Source organism: Hippocampus guttulatus, chromosome 3 (assembly GCF_054856545.1).
Source record: "Hippocampus guttulatus isolate MCC_2025c chromosome 3, RoL_Hgut_1.0, whole genome shotgun sequence".
Classification (NCBI taxonomy): domain Eukaryota; kingdom Metazoa; phylum Chordata; class Actinopteri; order Syngnathiformes; family Syngnathidae; genus Hippocampus; species Hippocampus guttulatus.
Window position 1 is genome coordinate 2,225,096 of NC_141263.1, and position 17,420 is coordinate 2,242,515.

General features: G+C 41.9%; 1 protein-coding gene across 5 annotated transcripts in view; it reads right to left on the reverse strand.

Moving 5' to 3' along the window:
* The window catches only part of txlng (taxilin gamma), a 57,822-nt gene that overhangs the window by 34,648 nt on the left and 5,754 nt on the right, over window positions 1-17,420 (reverse strand). For all 5 annotated transcript variants that reach the window (XM_086106209.1, XM_086106208.1, XM_086106206.1 and 2 more), the window contains 2 exons: window positions 16,108-16,209; window positions 4,294-4,444 (listed from right to left, as the gene is read on the reverse strand). In XM_086106209.1, the coding sequence (XP_085962335.1) occupies window positions 4,294-4,444; window positions 16,108-16,209 (253 nt within the window). The remainder of the gene's footprint in view (window positions 1-4,293; window positions 4,445-16,107; window positions 16,210-17,420) is intronic.

Consider the following 17,420-nt stretch of genomic DNA (forward strand, 5'->3'; position numbering starts at 1 on the left):
AAATCCGAGAAGTAGCGACCAATAAACATATTTTTTATAAAAATTGCCCCACATGGGCCTTCGCGCTTGAGCAGAGCGCACTAACACACACACACACACACACACACACACACACACACACACACACACACACACACACACACACACACACACACACAACCACGCATCATAAACAACACTTAGAAACGGTATATGTACTGTATATGTTGCTCTGTGTGACTCACTGTTGTTTTGCTGACTTTCGCTGCTTCTCGCGGACCGTTTGCGGACTTTTTGCGGACTTCAAAAAAATATATATATGTATCGGTATATATATATTTATATAAAAAAATATAAATATAAAATATATAATATATATATATATTTTTTTTTAATGAATATGTTTTTTTATGAATATGTTTGGAAAAAAAACGCGGTGCACTGAAGCCGCGATAAACGAACCGCGAAATAGCGAGGGATCACTGTATTTGTATAAATAAACATAATATCAATGGCTAATCACCCACTTTATTAATACAAAAGCATGTAATCAGAATTGAATGATTAAAATCATGTGATAAATCTTTTTAAAAATTATCTTAATACTATTACTACTATAGACTTATAATATTGATATGGCTTGACGTCCTCTTTGCAACCCCAAGATGATGCACCGTGTAATCTACTACCAATTTGATCAAATAATCAACCACACGTCATTGTTCGTTCTACCGACAGTTAACTTCACCATTTTCTATCATCGGATCCGAAACGATGACGTGTAAGTGACTTTTTATTGCCGTGCATTTTACTGTAATTGCGAAAGATTTTAATTTTATTCACTTACGTCCTGTAGATCATGACATCGAAACAAAGAACAACCCAACAAAACAAAACAACCCAAAATAGACTAATTTTTTCCCTAAGATGGAAAAAAATCAACATTAAAATACTGTATGTACTGTACTGTGTTGTGATTTTTTAATACTCTACACCTGTACTGTATACTGTACTGCAGTTTTTGTTATATAAACAGTTTTTGGACAATATATTTTTGCATTTTATTGCTTGTGTTGTTACATGTGCATTTTGTCAACATACTTGCAGGTTCATCAAGGACATATACCATGCTCATTTCCCAAATAAGGAAATTCTGTTATAAGGACAGATTGGACAGAGCAAACATGAGTCCGTACTAGAGAATATTTACTGTATTACTACACCTTGTGATGAATGTTTTATTCATAAAGTTACCATGTCTGCAATTAGTAGATGATAGAATAACTAAGACTGTTTCATAATATTTTTCAAAGCGATTAGCCTTTAGATCTAATGACCAACTTCAATACTTTTGCCTCGGAACCGTGCCTCCCGTCGTCTCTCTCTTTTGTGTTTTGTGCATACATTACAGGTGAGCTTCGTGATACGCCCTTTGGATGATTCGAATAAAAAAAACGGCTGGCATGGCCCTTTTCTTAAATGTTGTAAGTAATACAACTTGGTTTTTTTTCACCGCCATCTCACTCCGTCATCCGCGCGCTTTCTCAGCGTGCAGACTAAAATAGCAACCGGCATGCGCACATAAGGTTATCTGTTCCGCCCACCACCACTGAAACCCCCCCCCCCCACGAAATTAGATAAGAAGAAAAACACTCACACACCACACCACCAACACACATACAGGCACAGTGAAATCATGTTGATCACATCGGAGAGATTCTATTACGTACAGTCAACTAGTGTGCTGTGATTTTTATGGGAAAAGATTTTTCGGTACCGTATTTTCTGCACTAAAAGGCGCACTGGATTATGAGGCGCACCTTCAATGAATGGCCTATTTTGTCATTTTTTTCATATATTGGACGCAATCTACAATGTATCCACTAGATGGAGCTACGTTCCTGCCGCTCGACTCGAGAGGCTTTCATAACGATTACTTCAATGAAACTATGAAAATAATGCATCAAAACAGAAAATCAAGCAAGGAAATCAAAAAATATATATAGCCCCACCAACAGAATTTATTTTGGCATTTCCTTGAGCGAATATCTAACAGAACGATCAGATGTCAGTAAAATGCAGGAGACTGGACTGTCTCAGAAGTGTTTATTTATTCCTTTGTTGTGTGTTGTATTCACAAACGAGAAAATGACAAAATAAATTCTGTATGGGGGCTATAGAATTTATTTTGTGATTTCCTCGCTTGATTTTCTGTTTTGATGCATTATTTTCAATTTTCATAGTTTCATTGAAGGAATCAATTTACGTTTTTCGGAGGCGATCATGAACACCTCTCGAGTCGAACAGAAGAAGAGAAGAGAACAGACCTACCTCAGCAATGACAATGTAGGACACCAACCCACTATGACGTGTGCTCTCAGTGCTAGTGGGAATACATGGACCAAATAGGTAATATGATTGTGCGCAATTTACAGCATGGCACATCATTAAATTGCAAACTAATAACCACAGCCTGTATAGCTTATCATTCTTGTAATTGTGATGAGTCTCGTCTCAATTCCATGTCCGGCCGTTCGGGCATAACAAAGCCGCATCCTGAGCATCTGGATCCCCTCAGATAAGTTTGAAACATCACTTTCCGAGTCGATTTCTGACTGGCTTTGAACACTGTAAACTTTCCATAGTGAGCCCTGCTATTGTTGTCCTTGAAGTGGTGTCACACTTCTGGGCTTGTTGCTCATTCGGATCTCATTTTGAAAATAGTCTTACTTTGTCCTTCCATTCATCCATCTTCTTTATCCTCACAAGGGTCGCGGGGCGTGCTGGAGCCTATCCCAGCTGTCTTCGGGCAGTCGGCGGGGGACACCTTGAACCGGTTGCCAGAGAATCACATGGCACACAGAGACAAACAACCATCCGCACTCACATGAGACAATTTTGAGTGTCCAATCAGCCTGTCATGGATGTTTTTTGGAATGTGGGAGGAAACCGGAGTACCCAGACAAAACCCACACAGGCACGGGGAAACTCCACACAGGAAGGTCCGGAGCTGGAATCCATCCGACCTCTGCACTGTGAGGTTGACGCGCTAACCACTCAACTACCGGGCCGCCCTTTTACTTTGTCATATACAGTATATGAAACAAAAGATTTTTTTCATGCTTTATTTAATGTATTTTCTTTAATTACTTGTGACATGAAAATATTTCATTTGAGATTTTGTAAAATTACTTCTCACTTGACCTTTAACTATTTTATTCCTTATGACATGTAAATATGTCAAGAAAAGCCACTACGACCACCTACCAATGATTTATTTATATGTCTTTTCTTTATTTTTGCGTCATAGAGTGCAGAAGAGTCTGACAGCCTGTGACTCAAGATCAGGCTTGACTGTCTTTTAAATCATTTCAAAGCTGTCCAGCGGGTGACAGCGGGTGTAGGGGAGAAGCCAACATCCATCCATCTTCCGAACCGCTTTATCCTCATTAGGGTCGCGGGGAGAAGCCAACATCATGTTGCAAAACAAGCAGAAGAGGAGGGATGCATGGGCGCAGTTCAAGAGTCAGGTGCAGTCGCAAGGATTGCTTTTGGGGAAGAAAATTTTCCACCATGACGAGGGAGATGGAGTTGCTCAAAGCAGCAGCACACTTTTGTCCACGCACGCACGCACGTGCAATATATTGCAGGGTGGAGGGGCCACACGTGCACACACAGTGATCTTACACATGCAAATATACACATGCACACACTCACCGAACTCATTGCTTCACTTCTGTTCATCATTCATTTCATCAGTTCAACCGATTGCCGATAAATATTTTTGCTATGAAAAGCCCTTTTGTGGTGTTGTTTACGTTTTGTTGAAGTCTTATTTAGATGTTTGAGATGTCACAAAAGCAAAAAATAGGGGTGCCAACTTAAAATTATGCTTAAAATGGACCTTTTTACAAAAATGTCTTTTTCTCCATTTTTCCCTGAGAAAATGGAAATCCGATAACATTTTCAAATGGTGATTGTTAAAGAACGGAAAAAAATAAAAACAATTTTTTCTTTTGAAAGAGGAGAGTCTCATCTTTCTTTTAGCTGCATGTTTATATCGCAATAGAACACAATAATCTGTGGACCTTGCAAATCAGTCAAGATACAATAAAACGGCTGGGATTGAGGGGTTTGCTCCAGTGAAAATGGGTGTGATTCAGTGAGTTAATATTTGTCAACTATGGCCTTGTGAAGCCCTTTAAGACTCATTTGTGATTAAGAGCTGGCTTGCCTTTAACTGGAAACAGAACACAAAAATGTACTCTGTACAATCAATAAAATCAATTCAAAGTTTCAATTCAGACTTCCTACCAAAGGCATCATCTTCAGAAGATTTAGGTTCTCCTCCAGCATCAAGCTCTGTCTCCCTCAAGTCATCACTTGGGCTGCCCTCTCTGCCAGGAGTCTCTCCTCTCTCTTCCTCGTTGCAGCTCAACTCTAAACCAAATTCTGCAACCTCCTCCTGACAAGACACAAATACAAAAAGGCAGTTAGGAAAGCTACTTCAGAGTCATCTTTATTCCCCAAAGTCAGTCACAGGCAGGAAAGTGTTGTGGGATGAGTTGGAGGTTTTGGAGGGTTCAGGAGCAGTTTTTTAAATATATCCCCATGTGTGCTTTTTTAGCACCGATGCCAAAAGTGCCATTGAGACCATTTTTTTGGTTAAAAAAAATACAAATAAAATTGGTGCATTTGAAAGTCCCTCCCACCCCCTCCAGCCAGCTCTGACAGCATTGGGTAGCTCCTTCAGCCAGAGACTGTTGCACCCGCACTGCAAGAAGGAGAGATACCGCCGCTCGTTCCTACCGGCTGCTGAATAAACATACGTGAAAACCTGTAACCATTGTAAATAGCACAGCCACCTTATGCTGCATATATGCAGTTCCATATAAGCTTATATCTATATCTTATATTTATATTGCATTCTACCGTATACTGTGAACAGTTCTTTTTCTGAAACATTTACTTGTGCATGCAACACTTTGTTTTTTCTTTTTTACCCACCCCACTCCCTCATTTCTGCTGCTGTGTGTGGGACAAATAAAGGTTATCTTATTAAAAAAAAATATATACAGTATATATTTCCCGCGATAAACGAGGGATTACTGTATATATATATATATATATATATATATATATATATATATATATATATATACACACTCTCTAAACCAAAGAGTTTAGAGGATTTTCACTTATCATTTATCACGGCAGGGTCCCGGTCCCCATTAACCGTGATAAGTGATCGATCACTGCATACTTTTTTTAGTCACACAACGAACTAAAAACATTGATTGCTTTGCCATGAAATGTGGGCAGTTTTATTGAGTTTTTGTGCAGGTTTAGACCCTCAAAATCAGCGCCGTAAAAAGTGTGTTGCCATGGCAAAAACATTTCGCAAAAGCTCACAAACTGTGTTTTAAAATAATGAAGGCCTGAACACTCTTTCCAGCAAATATGAGGAAGATATGATTAATCCACTAGGACAGGGGTGGCCAAACAATCAGAGACTAAGAGCCAATTTTTCTTTTTTTTTACTGTGTTACTGCAAAGAGCCACATCATATACATGGGCACACACAAGCATCACCGCATGCATCACTTCCTCACGAGCACGCACGCAAGCGCACGCACCTCTGCTCAGCCACATTTATTGTAAATGTCACACACCAACATGATGATGACAGAAATGTACGCCTTCAACAAACAGTCATACCTCGCTTTTCGATCATAATCCGTTCCAGAAGGCTGTTCAAAAACCGATTTGTTCGAAAACCGCAACCATGTTTCCATTATAATCAATGTAATATATGTTAATGTTTCAAGTCTAGAAAATATTTTTAAAGCATTTTTTTTACTATTTTACACCATAAACTATATACAGATGTAATAAGAGAGCAGGAAATACATAAAATATTGTACAAACATTTTGTGTTTTCTTTTTACCAATTTCAACATAAACATTAGCATTGTAACATAAAAATTCAAGTAAAATCTCTCGCTCCCTCCCTCCCTCCCTTCCCTCCGTCCCTCCGTTCTTCCCTCTCAAGACAACATACAACCGTGTCCTTCAAAATATTTGTCATTCTGATCATTTACAAGGATAATCAAATTATCAGCACAAGCTGAAATTGTTCACATACCTTGAGAGAGAGAAACCAGACAACGGCACCCTAAGCTTATGCAGGAGGGGCTCGATAGCTGTGGAGTATAGCATTGAAGATTAAGAGCATCCCGGTCTGAACCCTTGTAGGACTTTAAAAGGAGCACACAGGACCATTAATTTTCAGTACACACTCAATATCACTCTACAAGACCCGGATCTGGACTATGAGGTCAGAGCTGAAACCAAAAGCTCGCAGTGTTTGCCACAAGTATCGATGTTCAACCCAGTCAAAGGAAATCACACCAAGATCACTATCTAAAACACCAGAAAGGTCCAAAATATCCCGAATCAGAGCAATATTATCAGTTATCACCCTACTGGATACGCAGTAAATCTGGTCAACATGTATAATGTGTTCCATAACTTTCGTTAACCTATTTGCCAACACTTGACAGCAGCTTATAATTGGTGCAAAGTAATGATACAGGATGCCGATTCTTGATTTTCTCCAGGTCTCCTCTTTTAGGGAGGAGGGTAATAACAGCCCTCCTGCAACTCCGAGGCAACCACCCTTTGCTCAGACTCCCTTTGAGAACGCCTAGCAAGTCTTTGCTGATCACAAACCAGAAAGCTTTATAAAGGTCAGCAGGCAGGCCATCTATCCCAGGAGTCTTCCCACTCTGCATGCTCTGCAGGGCCTCACCATGCTCCTGAGCAAACAGCTCTGCCTCCAGTTTAGCATTATCACTCTCAGACACCTGTTGGCGTTATCACTCTTGGACACCTGTTGGGAGACTGTAGTAGAAGGGCTGAGCTATTTCAGAGTTTTCCTGGAACTCGGTGCAATACAGCCCCTTGTAGAAGTCCACAACACACTGCTGGATCTTGGCTGACTCCAGCAGCAGTTGCCCAGTGTTGGACTGAAGGGATTGGATGAGCCTCCTTTGGCTATTCCTGCGCTAAAGACCAAAGGAAAAACTTGGAGGGCGAATCCATTTTAACAATGTTGTTGAATCGAGAATGGACCAGAACGCCCTGAGCAGAACTATCCAACAGGTCAGACAGAGCTAATTGTTTACTTTTGAGAGCATCTCCTGTGCAGGTTGTGTGTCTAATGTAAGATGTGTGTCAGGTATATTCTGCTTATCTTTCTGAGTCCCCTGCTCCCCAGGATATATATGTGCAGTCCGTTATTCAACAGGCCAACAACATTCTAGACCAGTGGTCTGCAACCCCCAGGCCGCGGACCGGTACCGGTCCGTTGGTCATTTGGTATAGGGCCGCACAGAAAGAATGAATAACTTACATGACTTCCGTTCTATTCATTTCGGAATCTGAAAGATGTTTTATTTTGGATTCTCCGTTATATCCATCTACAGTATGTCACTCTTGACGCCTGTCAAGGCGCGCTTTTTTGTCATGCAATAGGTTACTGCTGAAATGAAACCCGGGAGCTAGCAAAATGAGTAAAAAACAAACGTCTTTGGAAAGTTTCTTTGGGAAGGGGAAAAGGCCCAGCCAGAAGGCAGGAGAGGAGCCTACGACTTCCAATGAAAAAAAGGCTAAATTTACAGTGATAATTTTACAGTTTACCGGCAGCGAGTCCCTGGGACTCGCTGATCAGAAAAGTATGAGTCCCATTATGCATTGAGAGAGTCCCAAATTTCTAATTCTGAAACGGTCTACTTATTCAATTGCATATGATAATAACTCAAACAACAACATATACATACAATTATTAAAAATGCTGCAAAAATTTAAATAAATTTAAATAATTCAGTAGAAGGCCTGAGGATTTCAGAAATTCATGGTAACCGTTTTTCGGTTCCGTCGGATTACCCAATGGGAAACCACGGCAACTAATGTTGGGTTCAATAAACGTTCATCATGGGAACCCATTATTCTATTTTGACTGATATTCATAATCAAGAATTCTGAAACTCAAAAGTATAATGTTTCCAGGGTAAATGTTTGAAAACTATGCATTAACAATGAACATTCAGCAGCTGTGTACTCCAGGTTTATTCCAAAAAATAAATGGATCAAAAACTGGTGTACCGTATTTTCACGACTATAAGGCGCCATTAAAAGTCTTAAATTTTCTCCATAATGGACAGCCTTATAATGCGGAGCGTCTAGTGTATGCGCCGAGTTCCAAAGCCTGACTGAGAGCACTTCTGGCCGACACGCTGTTTATACAGAGAAAAGGCGACAGGCATGCGGAAGTCCGCCAATGAGTGAAGGGTGGGCGTGTACGAGGACGCTAAAGGCACGTCCCTAGCAGGTACCAGTCGCTAATGAGTGAAGGGTGGGCGTGTAAGAGGACGCTAAAGGCACGTCCCTAGCAGGTACCAGTCGCCAATGAGTGAAGGGTGGGAGTGTACGAGGACGCTAAAGGCACGCCCCTAGCAGGTACCAGTAGCCAATGAGTGATGGGTGAGCGTGTAAGAGGACGCTAAAGGCACGCCCCTAACATGCCGTATGTTTAAGATGGCGTCTGTTTTACCATGCCTGGCTGCGCCCAATAATACAGTGCGTTTTGTGTATGTGTCAAATACAGAAATAGCACCCGTTACTGAGACTGCGCCCAACAATACGGTGCGCCGAATGGTCGTGAAAATACAGTACTCATGTGGCATCATCAGAGTATTTTTTTCCAATCTCACACTGCAATGAATTTATTGGTAATCATGAATACAGGTAAGTATTGATGTGGCTTGACATCCTCTTCTCAAGACAATGCATGTGTAATCTACTATCAATTTGACGAAAGAATTTAATACACGTCATCATTAGTTCTACCAACTGTTAACATTAGCATTACTACACCTTGTGACGAATGTTTTATTCATAAAGTTATCATGCTACAACCAATAAATTATAGAATAACCAATACTGTTTCATAATATTTTTCATAGCGGTCAAATCTACTTGCCTCGTAATCGTGCCTCTCGTCGTATCTCACTCTCGTGTTCTGTGCATACATCCCAGGTGAGTTTAGTGATACGCCCTTTGGACGATTCATACGAAAAATCAGACTGGCATTCCCATTTCTTAAATGTCGTAATTAGTAGACCTTTGTGAGTTTTTTTCGCCGCCATCTCAAAGTTTCATCCGCGCGATTCCTCAGTTTGCAGTCTAAAATAGCAACCCGCATGCTTACATAACGTTATTTGTTGCGTCCCCCCCCCCCCCAACACTGAAAACAAAACAGAACGAAAGTAAATTCGAAGAAAGACACTCACACACCACGCCACACCACAAACACACATACAGGCACAGTGAAATCGCGTTGATCACACAGTCAACTCGTGTGCGGTGACTTTTATGGTTAAACTATTTTTCGGTACCGTTAAAATGACGCCACGGAAACGACACGCTACCAGTAACGATTGTTTCCGTGAAATCCTCAGGCTTGCCATAGTTTTTGTTTTTGTTTGTTTGTTTTGACTGAGAAATTTCCTTGTGTCCCAAAAACGCACATTATTTGGAACTGTGCGTCCCGTGGGAAAATTATGTGTCTAGGACGCGGGACGCAGAGGTAACGAGATGGCTGCATTTAATTGACAATATCCCGAGTCCTACTTCAAATATGGATTTATCTCAACGGGAGATTCCCACGCATCAAGCCCACTCTGCATAATATGCGGCGATGGTGAGTCGTATTTTTCATTCACTTTGTAACTTACTTTGAAGGCAGGTTTAAACGTTACCAGAGCGACCAGCGAGTGTTGCGGTCAGATAGGACGCTCCTTTTGTCATGATTCATTTTTATTATCATGTTTCGAAAATAACAGTTTTCATGCAGGTCATATTATATTATTTTGTTGTATATATCTGTCACGCCTTCAAGACCGGTCCCTGAAAATATTATTGTCTGACATTAAACCGGTCCGTGAGGAAAAAAGGTTGGGGACCACTGTTCTAGACAATCCTTCTCATGTGCTGCACTCCCAATTCGAGCTCCTACACTCAGGAAGGAGGTACAGGACGCTTCTCTGCAAATTAAACCAATATAAAAACAGCTTAATTAACAAACAACTAGAGGAAGGCAGACAGACAGGAGGACATGAGGGCAGTGTGGGGTGTGCATATGACTGTAATGTCAATGAATGAAGTCAAGATGGCGCCCGAGTAGGCAGCCGTCGGCAAGTGCTCTCATGAGCCTTGCTTGTTTTTGTTGCTTTTGTGTTTGTTTTGTCACTTTGTGTTTGTTGTTACGTCGTGTGGACCTGATGTGGACTTTTTTTCAGCATTTTTTGGCCACGACATTCGTCAAGGAGGAGACTCTGTGCTTGGTGGTTGCACCTTCTCGGCAGCATGGGTATACCAGCACTGTTTTTGACTGGGAGGAATGTCGGCGCCATTTGACTGTCGTTGCTGGACAGTCCCGGGGCGCTTGTGTCTTGCGCCTGTAATGGGCAGCATTTTTCACAGCCCCGCTTTGTTCAGCGGAGAGATCGGTGCTGTTGAACGGTCTGCGGCTGGATGGATGTAAGGCTTGAGGAGCCGACGATGAGGCGCCGATGCGGATTTGGAACTGGGAGTCGCGGCTTGGAGTTTGAAGCGGATTACGTGGGACAGGAGAAGTGAACTAATCTCTTTTCGTCAATGGACGCTACAGCTCCGTGTTTGCTTTCAAAACTTAGCTTGTAGCAGACATGTGCACATTTTCAGCATGACGTCTCTGATCCACTGGTGAAAGGACACTTTGATCCTCTCCTCTTTCATCTAGAACTGCTTCAGACAACAAAGTGTATGCAGAAAAGTGGTGAAGATTGCACGGCTGTCTGTCCTATGTGTTGTGTTGTGTTATTTTTGTTATTTTGACCTCAAAATGGCGCCGCGAGAGTGGCTGCCTTTCCAGCAGCTCCTATATTTTGTTGTTCTACTTCTTCCTTTCATAACTTTGCTGCTGTGAATTGGAAATTTCTCCATTGCGAGACTAATAAAGGTTTTCTTATTCTTAATGTACTGTGCATTGTGTGTAGAGTATATATTGTCCTGTACTATATGTATTTTCCAATGTATGTTGTGTAGCGTATGTGGATGTTTTGTTCAATGCATGTAGCAGCACGGAGTTCGTGTCCTCCGAGACAAGTTTCCCCTACGGAAGACCAAATAAAAAAATGTCTACAAAAACAATAGGTACATCTCAGCAATCGCTGCTCGGGCCCGAATAATTCCTCCAAAAACAATGGGGACCTCTAAGCAGTCGCTGAACAGACCCTAATAATAAGAAGAAGACTATCTTCTGCAAAAATGATAGGAATCTCGCAGTGGTCGCTGCTCCGACCATAACTAGAGTGGCAAGCAGCTATGAAGGGCCCTCACAGTGCAGGCCACTTTAGGGTACTGGCATGTTGAGATTCTGGCACGTTGAGGTACATATGAAAGGTATTTTTTATTTTTTTTTAAATGGCACATAAACCTTGGTGAAACAAAACTGGGGCCAGTGCTTTCAATATTTGTGATTGTGAGACTCTAAAATGTTTTTCCCATTTTGTCAGGCTTGATATATGTGAAAATGTTTATGTTTTCATGCATGTTTAGACCAGCATGATTTTTTTTTCTAAATGGAAAACACAACATCACCCTTCCAACAGTGTTTGATGATAAAAAAATCATTGCTTTTACTTTTTATCTTAAACATCTTGAGATGAAGCATCAATGGTTTCAAGAAAATAGAATATCTGGGAAGTGTTATTTAAAATGTTTTCTCTATAAAAGGCAAAAAAAAAAAATGGGGCCAGATTTGAAAGAAAATTCAAAGTGGCGGACTTTCTGAAGCGTATGGCTGCAAGAGACTTTTTTGTAGAGCTTGGGTACTGGACAAAGACAATTATAAGTAATTGAATATCTTATTAGCAGAGATTTGTTTTTGTTAACTTCAAACATTGTTTATCAACAGTAGAACAGCTCTAGAACAATAAAAAACACAGTGAACGACTAAAAATTGACCCCTCAGGAATAATGAATATGCCATAAAATGTGAACATATTTTTTCCCAAGTTACGATCCTACATACAGTACAGCATTAGCATCATTGCTACCTGCAAATGTGCATGATCAAAAGATGACACGATTGATTGCTGCTTTCATCCGGTGGTTGTGGCTAGTTATGAGCAGCAAATCTGCTTATAATTATGTGGGGAGCCTGTGCAAACTTTGCTTGTATTTTCGTGTTTTTCCACTTCATTATTTGGGTGCTACTCAATCAATTGATTCAACAGGATTGTTGTATTGCCTTTTCTTTGACAACATAGCTTGCACAAACAAGGGCTTATTCTTCCATATCGCTCTGTAGAGACCGCCACAAAAGCCGGGGAAGAATTCTCATCAAAATAGCTTCATCTTTGGAATTCAAGGCTGCCAATCAGCTGCGAGTTTGTTGCTTTCAAGCTTAGCTTGTAGCAGACGTGTGCACACTGGTGAAAAGGACACTTTGATTCGCTCCTCTTTCATCTATAACTGCTTCAGACAACAAAGTGTATGCAGAAAAGTGGTTAAGATTGCACGATTGTCTGTGTCTCGTGTTGTTTTGTATTATTTTGTCATTTTTTTGTTAACTTTTCTTTTGATAGCGGTGCGGACACCCGCAGTGGCTCCTCTTGTTTTATGTTGAGAGGGAAGAAGTTTCATCTGTGCTGTATATACAGCACATTTGACAATAAAGTTGTATCCAATCCAATCCAAGTTTAGCTGCAGGTTTGGTCATTCTGAGCAATTATTTTTTTATTACTTCTTTAATTTATAGGCGGATTCTGTTTACTTCAACTTGCAAACCAAAGTTTGAAGGAAAATATGGATTCTGATCGCCTGCAGCACCACACATTTCCGCCTCGTCTGATGGAACAAATATGCTCACAGCTTGCAGCTGGTCACATAACACCACGATTCTCAATCATATAATGCGGCCAGGTACCAAATGGGCCATGGCCTAGTCCCAGTACACAGTTCGGTAGTTGGGGACCACTGCTCTGGGACAAGAGGGCAAAAAGTGTGACATTCAAAAAGCTCACTTCCTGTACATCACAGCATATGGCTGCAAAGGACTTGTTTGCACGTCTCGGGCGCAACATGTACCTCCCAATTGTTGTAGCCCAAGATCAAACATACCGGGATTGGATTTTGTTTTTCCATACAAAGTGGAACTATAAACCCAGCCACTAGGGAGCAGTGCCCTCCCCTGGGGGTACACTGTTCCCTAGTGCCGGTCCCAAGCCCGGATAAATGGGGAGGGTTGCGTCAGGAATGGCATCCGGCGTAAAACTGTTGCCAAAATGAACATGTGAGTTGATAAAACGATTTCCATACTGGATCGGTGGGGGGCCCGGGATAAAAACGACCGCCAACAGTGCTGTTCACCTCCAGGGTACTGTTGGAAAGGAGGAGGAGGCTACAAGCAGGTCCACAGAGATAGATTATATTCTATGTAGAAGAGGTAATCTGAGGGAGGTTAACGACTGTAAGGTGGTGCCAGGAGAGAGTGTAGCCAAATAGCATCGGATAGTAGTGTGCAAGCTGACAATGGAGGTGAGGAAAAGGAAGAGGGTGAAGACAGAGAAGAAAATAAAATGATGGAAATTGAGGAAAGAGGACTGTTGTGAAGAATTTAGGACGGAGGTAAGGGCAGTTCTGGGCAGCGTTGAGGAACTCCCAGATGATTGGGAGACTACTGCAGCAGTGATTCGGGAGACAGGCAAGAAGGTGCTAGGTGTGGCTTCAGGACAGAGAAAGGTGGACAAATAGACCTGGTGGTGGAATGTTGAGGTTCAGGAAAGTATACAGGGGAAGACATTAGCGAAGAAAAGATTGGATAGTGAGAGAAAAGAAGACAACAGGCTAGAGTACAAAAAGATGACAAGGGAAGTGAAGTAGCCAAGGCCAAACAGAAAGGATGAAGTCAGGAAAGCATTAAAAAGGATGAAGAGTGGTAAGGCAGGCGGTCCAGATGACATACCAGTGGAGGTATGGAAGTGCTTAGGGGAGGTGTCGGTTGATTTTCTGACTAGGTTGTTTAATAGAATATTAGACACAAACAAGATTCCTGATGAGTGGAGGAAGAGTGTCCTGGTACCAATTTATAAGAAGGGCGATCAGAATCATCTTTATTGGCCAAGTATGTAAAACACACAAAGATTTTGTCTCCGGTATAACACGCTGCATTAGTATCATCATAAACAAGGACGCGACAAATAGGTATGGAAGGACATTTCGTAATGTACAAAGTTGTAGCAACTACAGGGGGATAAAGTTGTTGAACCATACGATGATGGTTTGGGAAAGAGTAGTTGAAGCCAGGTTGAGACAGGAAGTGGAGATTTGTGAACAGCAGTATGGTTTCATGCCGAGGAAGAGCACCACAGATGCAATATTTGCCCTGAGGATGCTGATGGAGAAGTACAGGGAAGGTAGGAAGGAGCTGCACTGTGTATTTGTAGATTTAGAGAAGGCTTATGACAGGGTGCTAAGAGAGGAATTGTGGTTCTGTATGAGGAAGTCAGGGGTTGCAGAGAAGTACGTTAGGTTGGTGCAGGACATGTATGAGAATAGTACAACAGTGGTGAGGTGTGCAGTTGGATGGACAAAAGACTTCAAGGTGGAGGTAGGACTGCATCAAGGATCGGCCCTGAGCCCCTTCTTGTTTGCTTTGGTGATGGATAGATTGACAGATGAGGTCAGAGAGGAGTCTCCCTGGACTATGATGTTTGCAGATGGCATTGTGATCTGTAGTGAGAGTAGGCGGCAGCTACATGAAAACCTAGAAAGGTGGAGGTTTGCACTAGAGAGAAGAGGAATGAAGGTCAGTCGTAGTAAGTACATGTGCATAAATGAAAGGGAGACCAGTGGAATGGTGAGGTTACAGGGAGCAGAGGTGGCGAAGGTACAGGAATTTAAGTACCAAGGATCAACAGTGGAGAGCAGCGGAGACTGTGGAAGAGAAGTGAAGAATAGAGTGCTGGCAGGATGGAACAGCTGGAGAAAAGTGTCAGGAGTGATTTGTGACAGAAGAGTGTCAGCTAAGGTGAAGGAGAAAAGTTTACAGAACAGTTGTGAGACCAGCCATGATGTACGGTCTAGAGACATTAGCAGTTGGGAAAAGACAGGAGGCAGAGTTAGAGGTGGCTGAGTTAAAGATGCTGAGATTCTCCTTAGGAGTGACAAGGATGGACAGGATCAGAAATGATGTCATCAGAGGGACAACTCAGACAGGAAAGTTTGGAGAAAAAGTTAGAGAGGCTCGACTGAGATGGTTTGGACATGTACAGAGGAGGGACAGTGGATACATTGGTAGGAGAATGTTAGAGATGGAGACAGAGAGGAAGGCCAAAGAGGAGATTCATGGATGCCGTGAGGGAAGACATGCAGGCAGTTGGAGTCAGAGTAGAGGATGCAGAGAACAGGGAAAGATGAAAATTAATGACTCGCTGTGGCAACCCCTGAAAAGGGACAAGCCAAAAGGAGAAGATACAAAGTGGAACTATTGAGCGATTTACTTTTTGTAATTGTCCTGAATTACTTTAATCTCAAATATTAATATCAAAATTCTCGCTAGGCCCGATGAGTGTGGAAAGTTTGGTGAACATTTTTACATCTCGGAAAATGTGATTCATTCACAAAATAAAGAAATAAATTCTACATTAACAATATGGACCTCGGAGTGATCGCTACTAGGGGCCTAATTAAGATCTAAAAAGGAATTTGAGCAAATTAGCGACACTTGTGAGGATTGGGTGAAATCAATGGATGTTATTTCAGAAGTGTGTATCAAACTGAAAGCACGTCAAATTAATCACTATGCAAGAAGCAGTTCGCAGTTACAAAAAGGTTGGCGATACTTGCCGTATATGACCACCAAATTATTTCAAAGACATTAGCACGCTTGAGTGGCCCTTGACAAATGTCCAGTTTCTCAAATCAAGTTCAAGTCCACTTTATTGTCCAATGTACTCTATGTGCAAATGACCTCTTTGGAGAATTAATTGTGATTTTACACCCCTGAAAGAATGTGTTTACCTGATAAGGGCTGTCTTGTTCAGTTGGTGAATCATTTCCCTCAACAATTCTTCTGGTCGCCACATCAATCTGACAAATCCCTGCTGTTTCCATTCGGTCAACCTGCATAGCCAAAGGGAACAAAGCTTGTAAGTGATAAATGCTACCCAAAAAGAAGACATGAAAGAAACAACTCAACAGAACAGAAACCCTAACTGGCAAGATATAGTGCAAATATATTTAGAAATTCAGTTACATGTTGTTTAGATAATCAAATGACAATGAGAGTAGTACTTTGACTTCAAAGTTAAATTCATTTTGTGACAACGGTAGTCGCTGGAAATTGCTCAAATCTAAAATTGTTTCCCATTTGAAATCAATTGAAATGCTATTCGTCCGTTACAGCACCCTCAAAAATAGACAAAAATACATATACGTATCCAGTGCCCTCCATAATTAATACATTTGTTCAAAAAACGGCCTTTTGCCATCGACACAACGCCTAATCTTATCCTGTAATTCAGGTAGGGAAGAGAGAATCAAGTGGAACCAGGACTGTCATTCTGGTTCTCTTGCAATCGTTCATATTTTAAAATGTCGGTGGTAAATTTCGATGCTTATTTCGCAGCGCGTGAGAAGTACATGAAGAAGGACCAATAGGAAATGCGTGTGCGCGCCGCCCAGCACTTTCCCGTCACCAGAGAAGCGGCGTGGGCATACGGCAGCTCAGCTAAGCCCGTCCGCACTCGCCGCTCCACTTCCCACAGAAGGGCCTGCGCTGGACGCATGTGTGGTCTCGAGCAGGCGACTTTGGACGTGCACTGTGCCCTTCCCGCTGATCTCCCCAGCTGCGGGAGACTTCGGACGCCACATTGGCGGCGATCACCCTTCGCAGGGTCAGCCGTCCTTTCCGGGCTGGCCTGGCGAACTGCCATAGTGCATGCATATAAGGATGCAAACATTAATCTGGGCTCAAGGGTGCACCCAATTTGGGTGCAAATGTCACAATGGTGCAACTGAAAAAAATTTGAGGTTGGCAACCTGCTGATATGGGAATGAAAAAGGCCTCCTCGAATATAAAGCCACACTCAAATAACATGCACGTTATGGTCTCAATCAATCAAGAGAGAGTGAAGAGCAGGACTTTGCTCTGATTGACTGCGGTCTACATATTCGTGGAATTTATTTATTTTGCTTTATTGAACACACAACACAGCTGGCAACTCGCACGGGTAGACACGCGGAGTTGATCCTCTATGTCAGTGGTGTCAAACTAATTTTTGTCGCAGGCCACACTGTTGTGACCATTCCCTTGGAGGGCCGTGATGACTGTG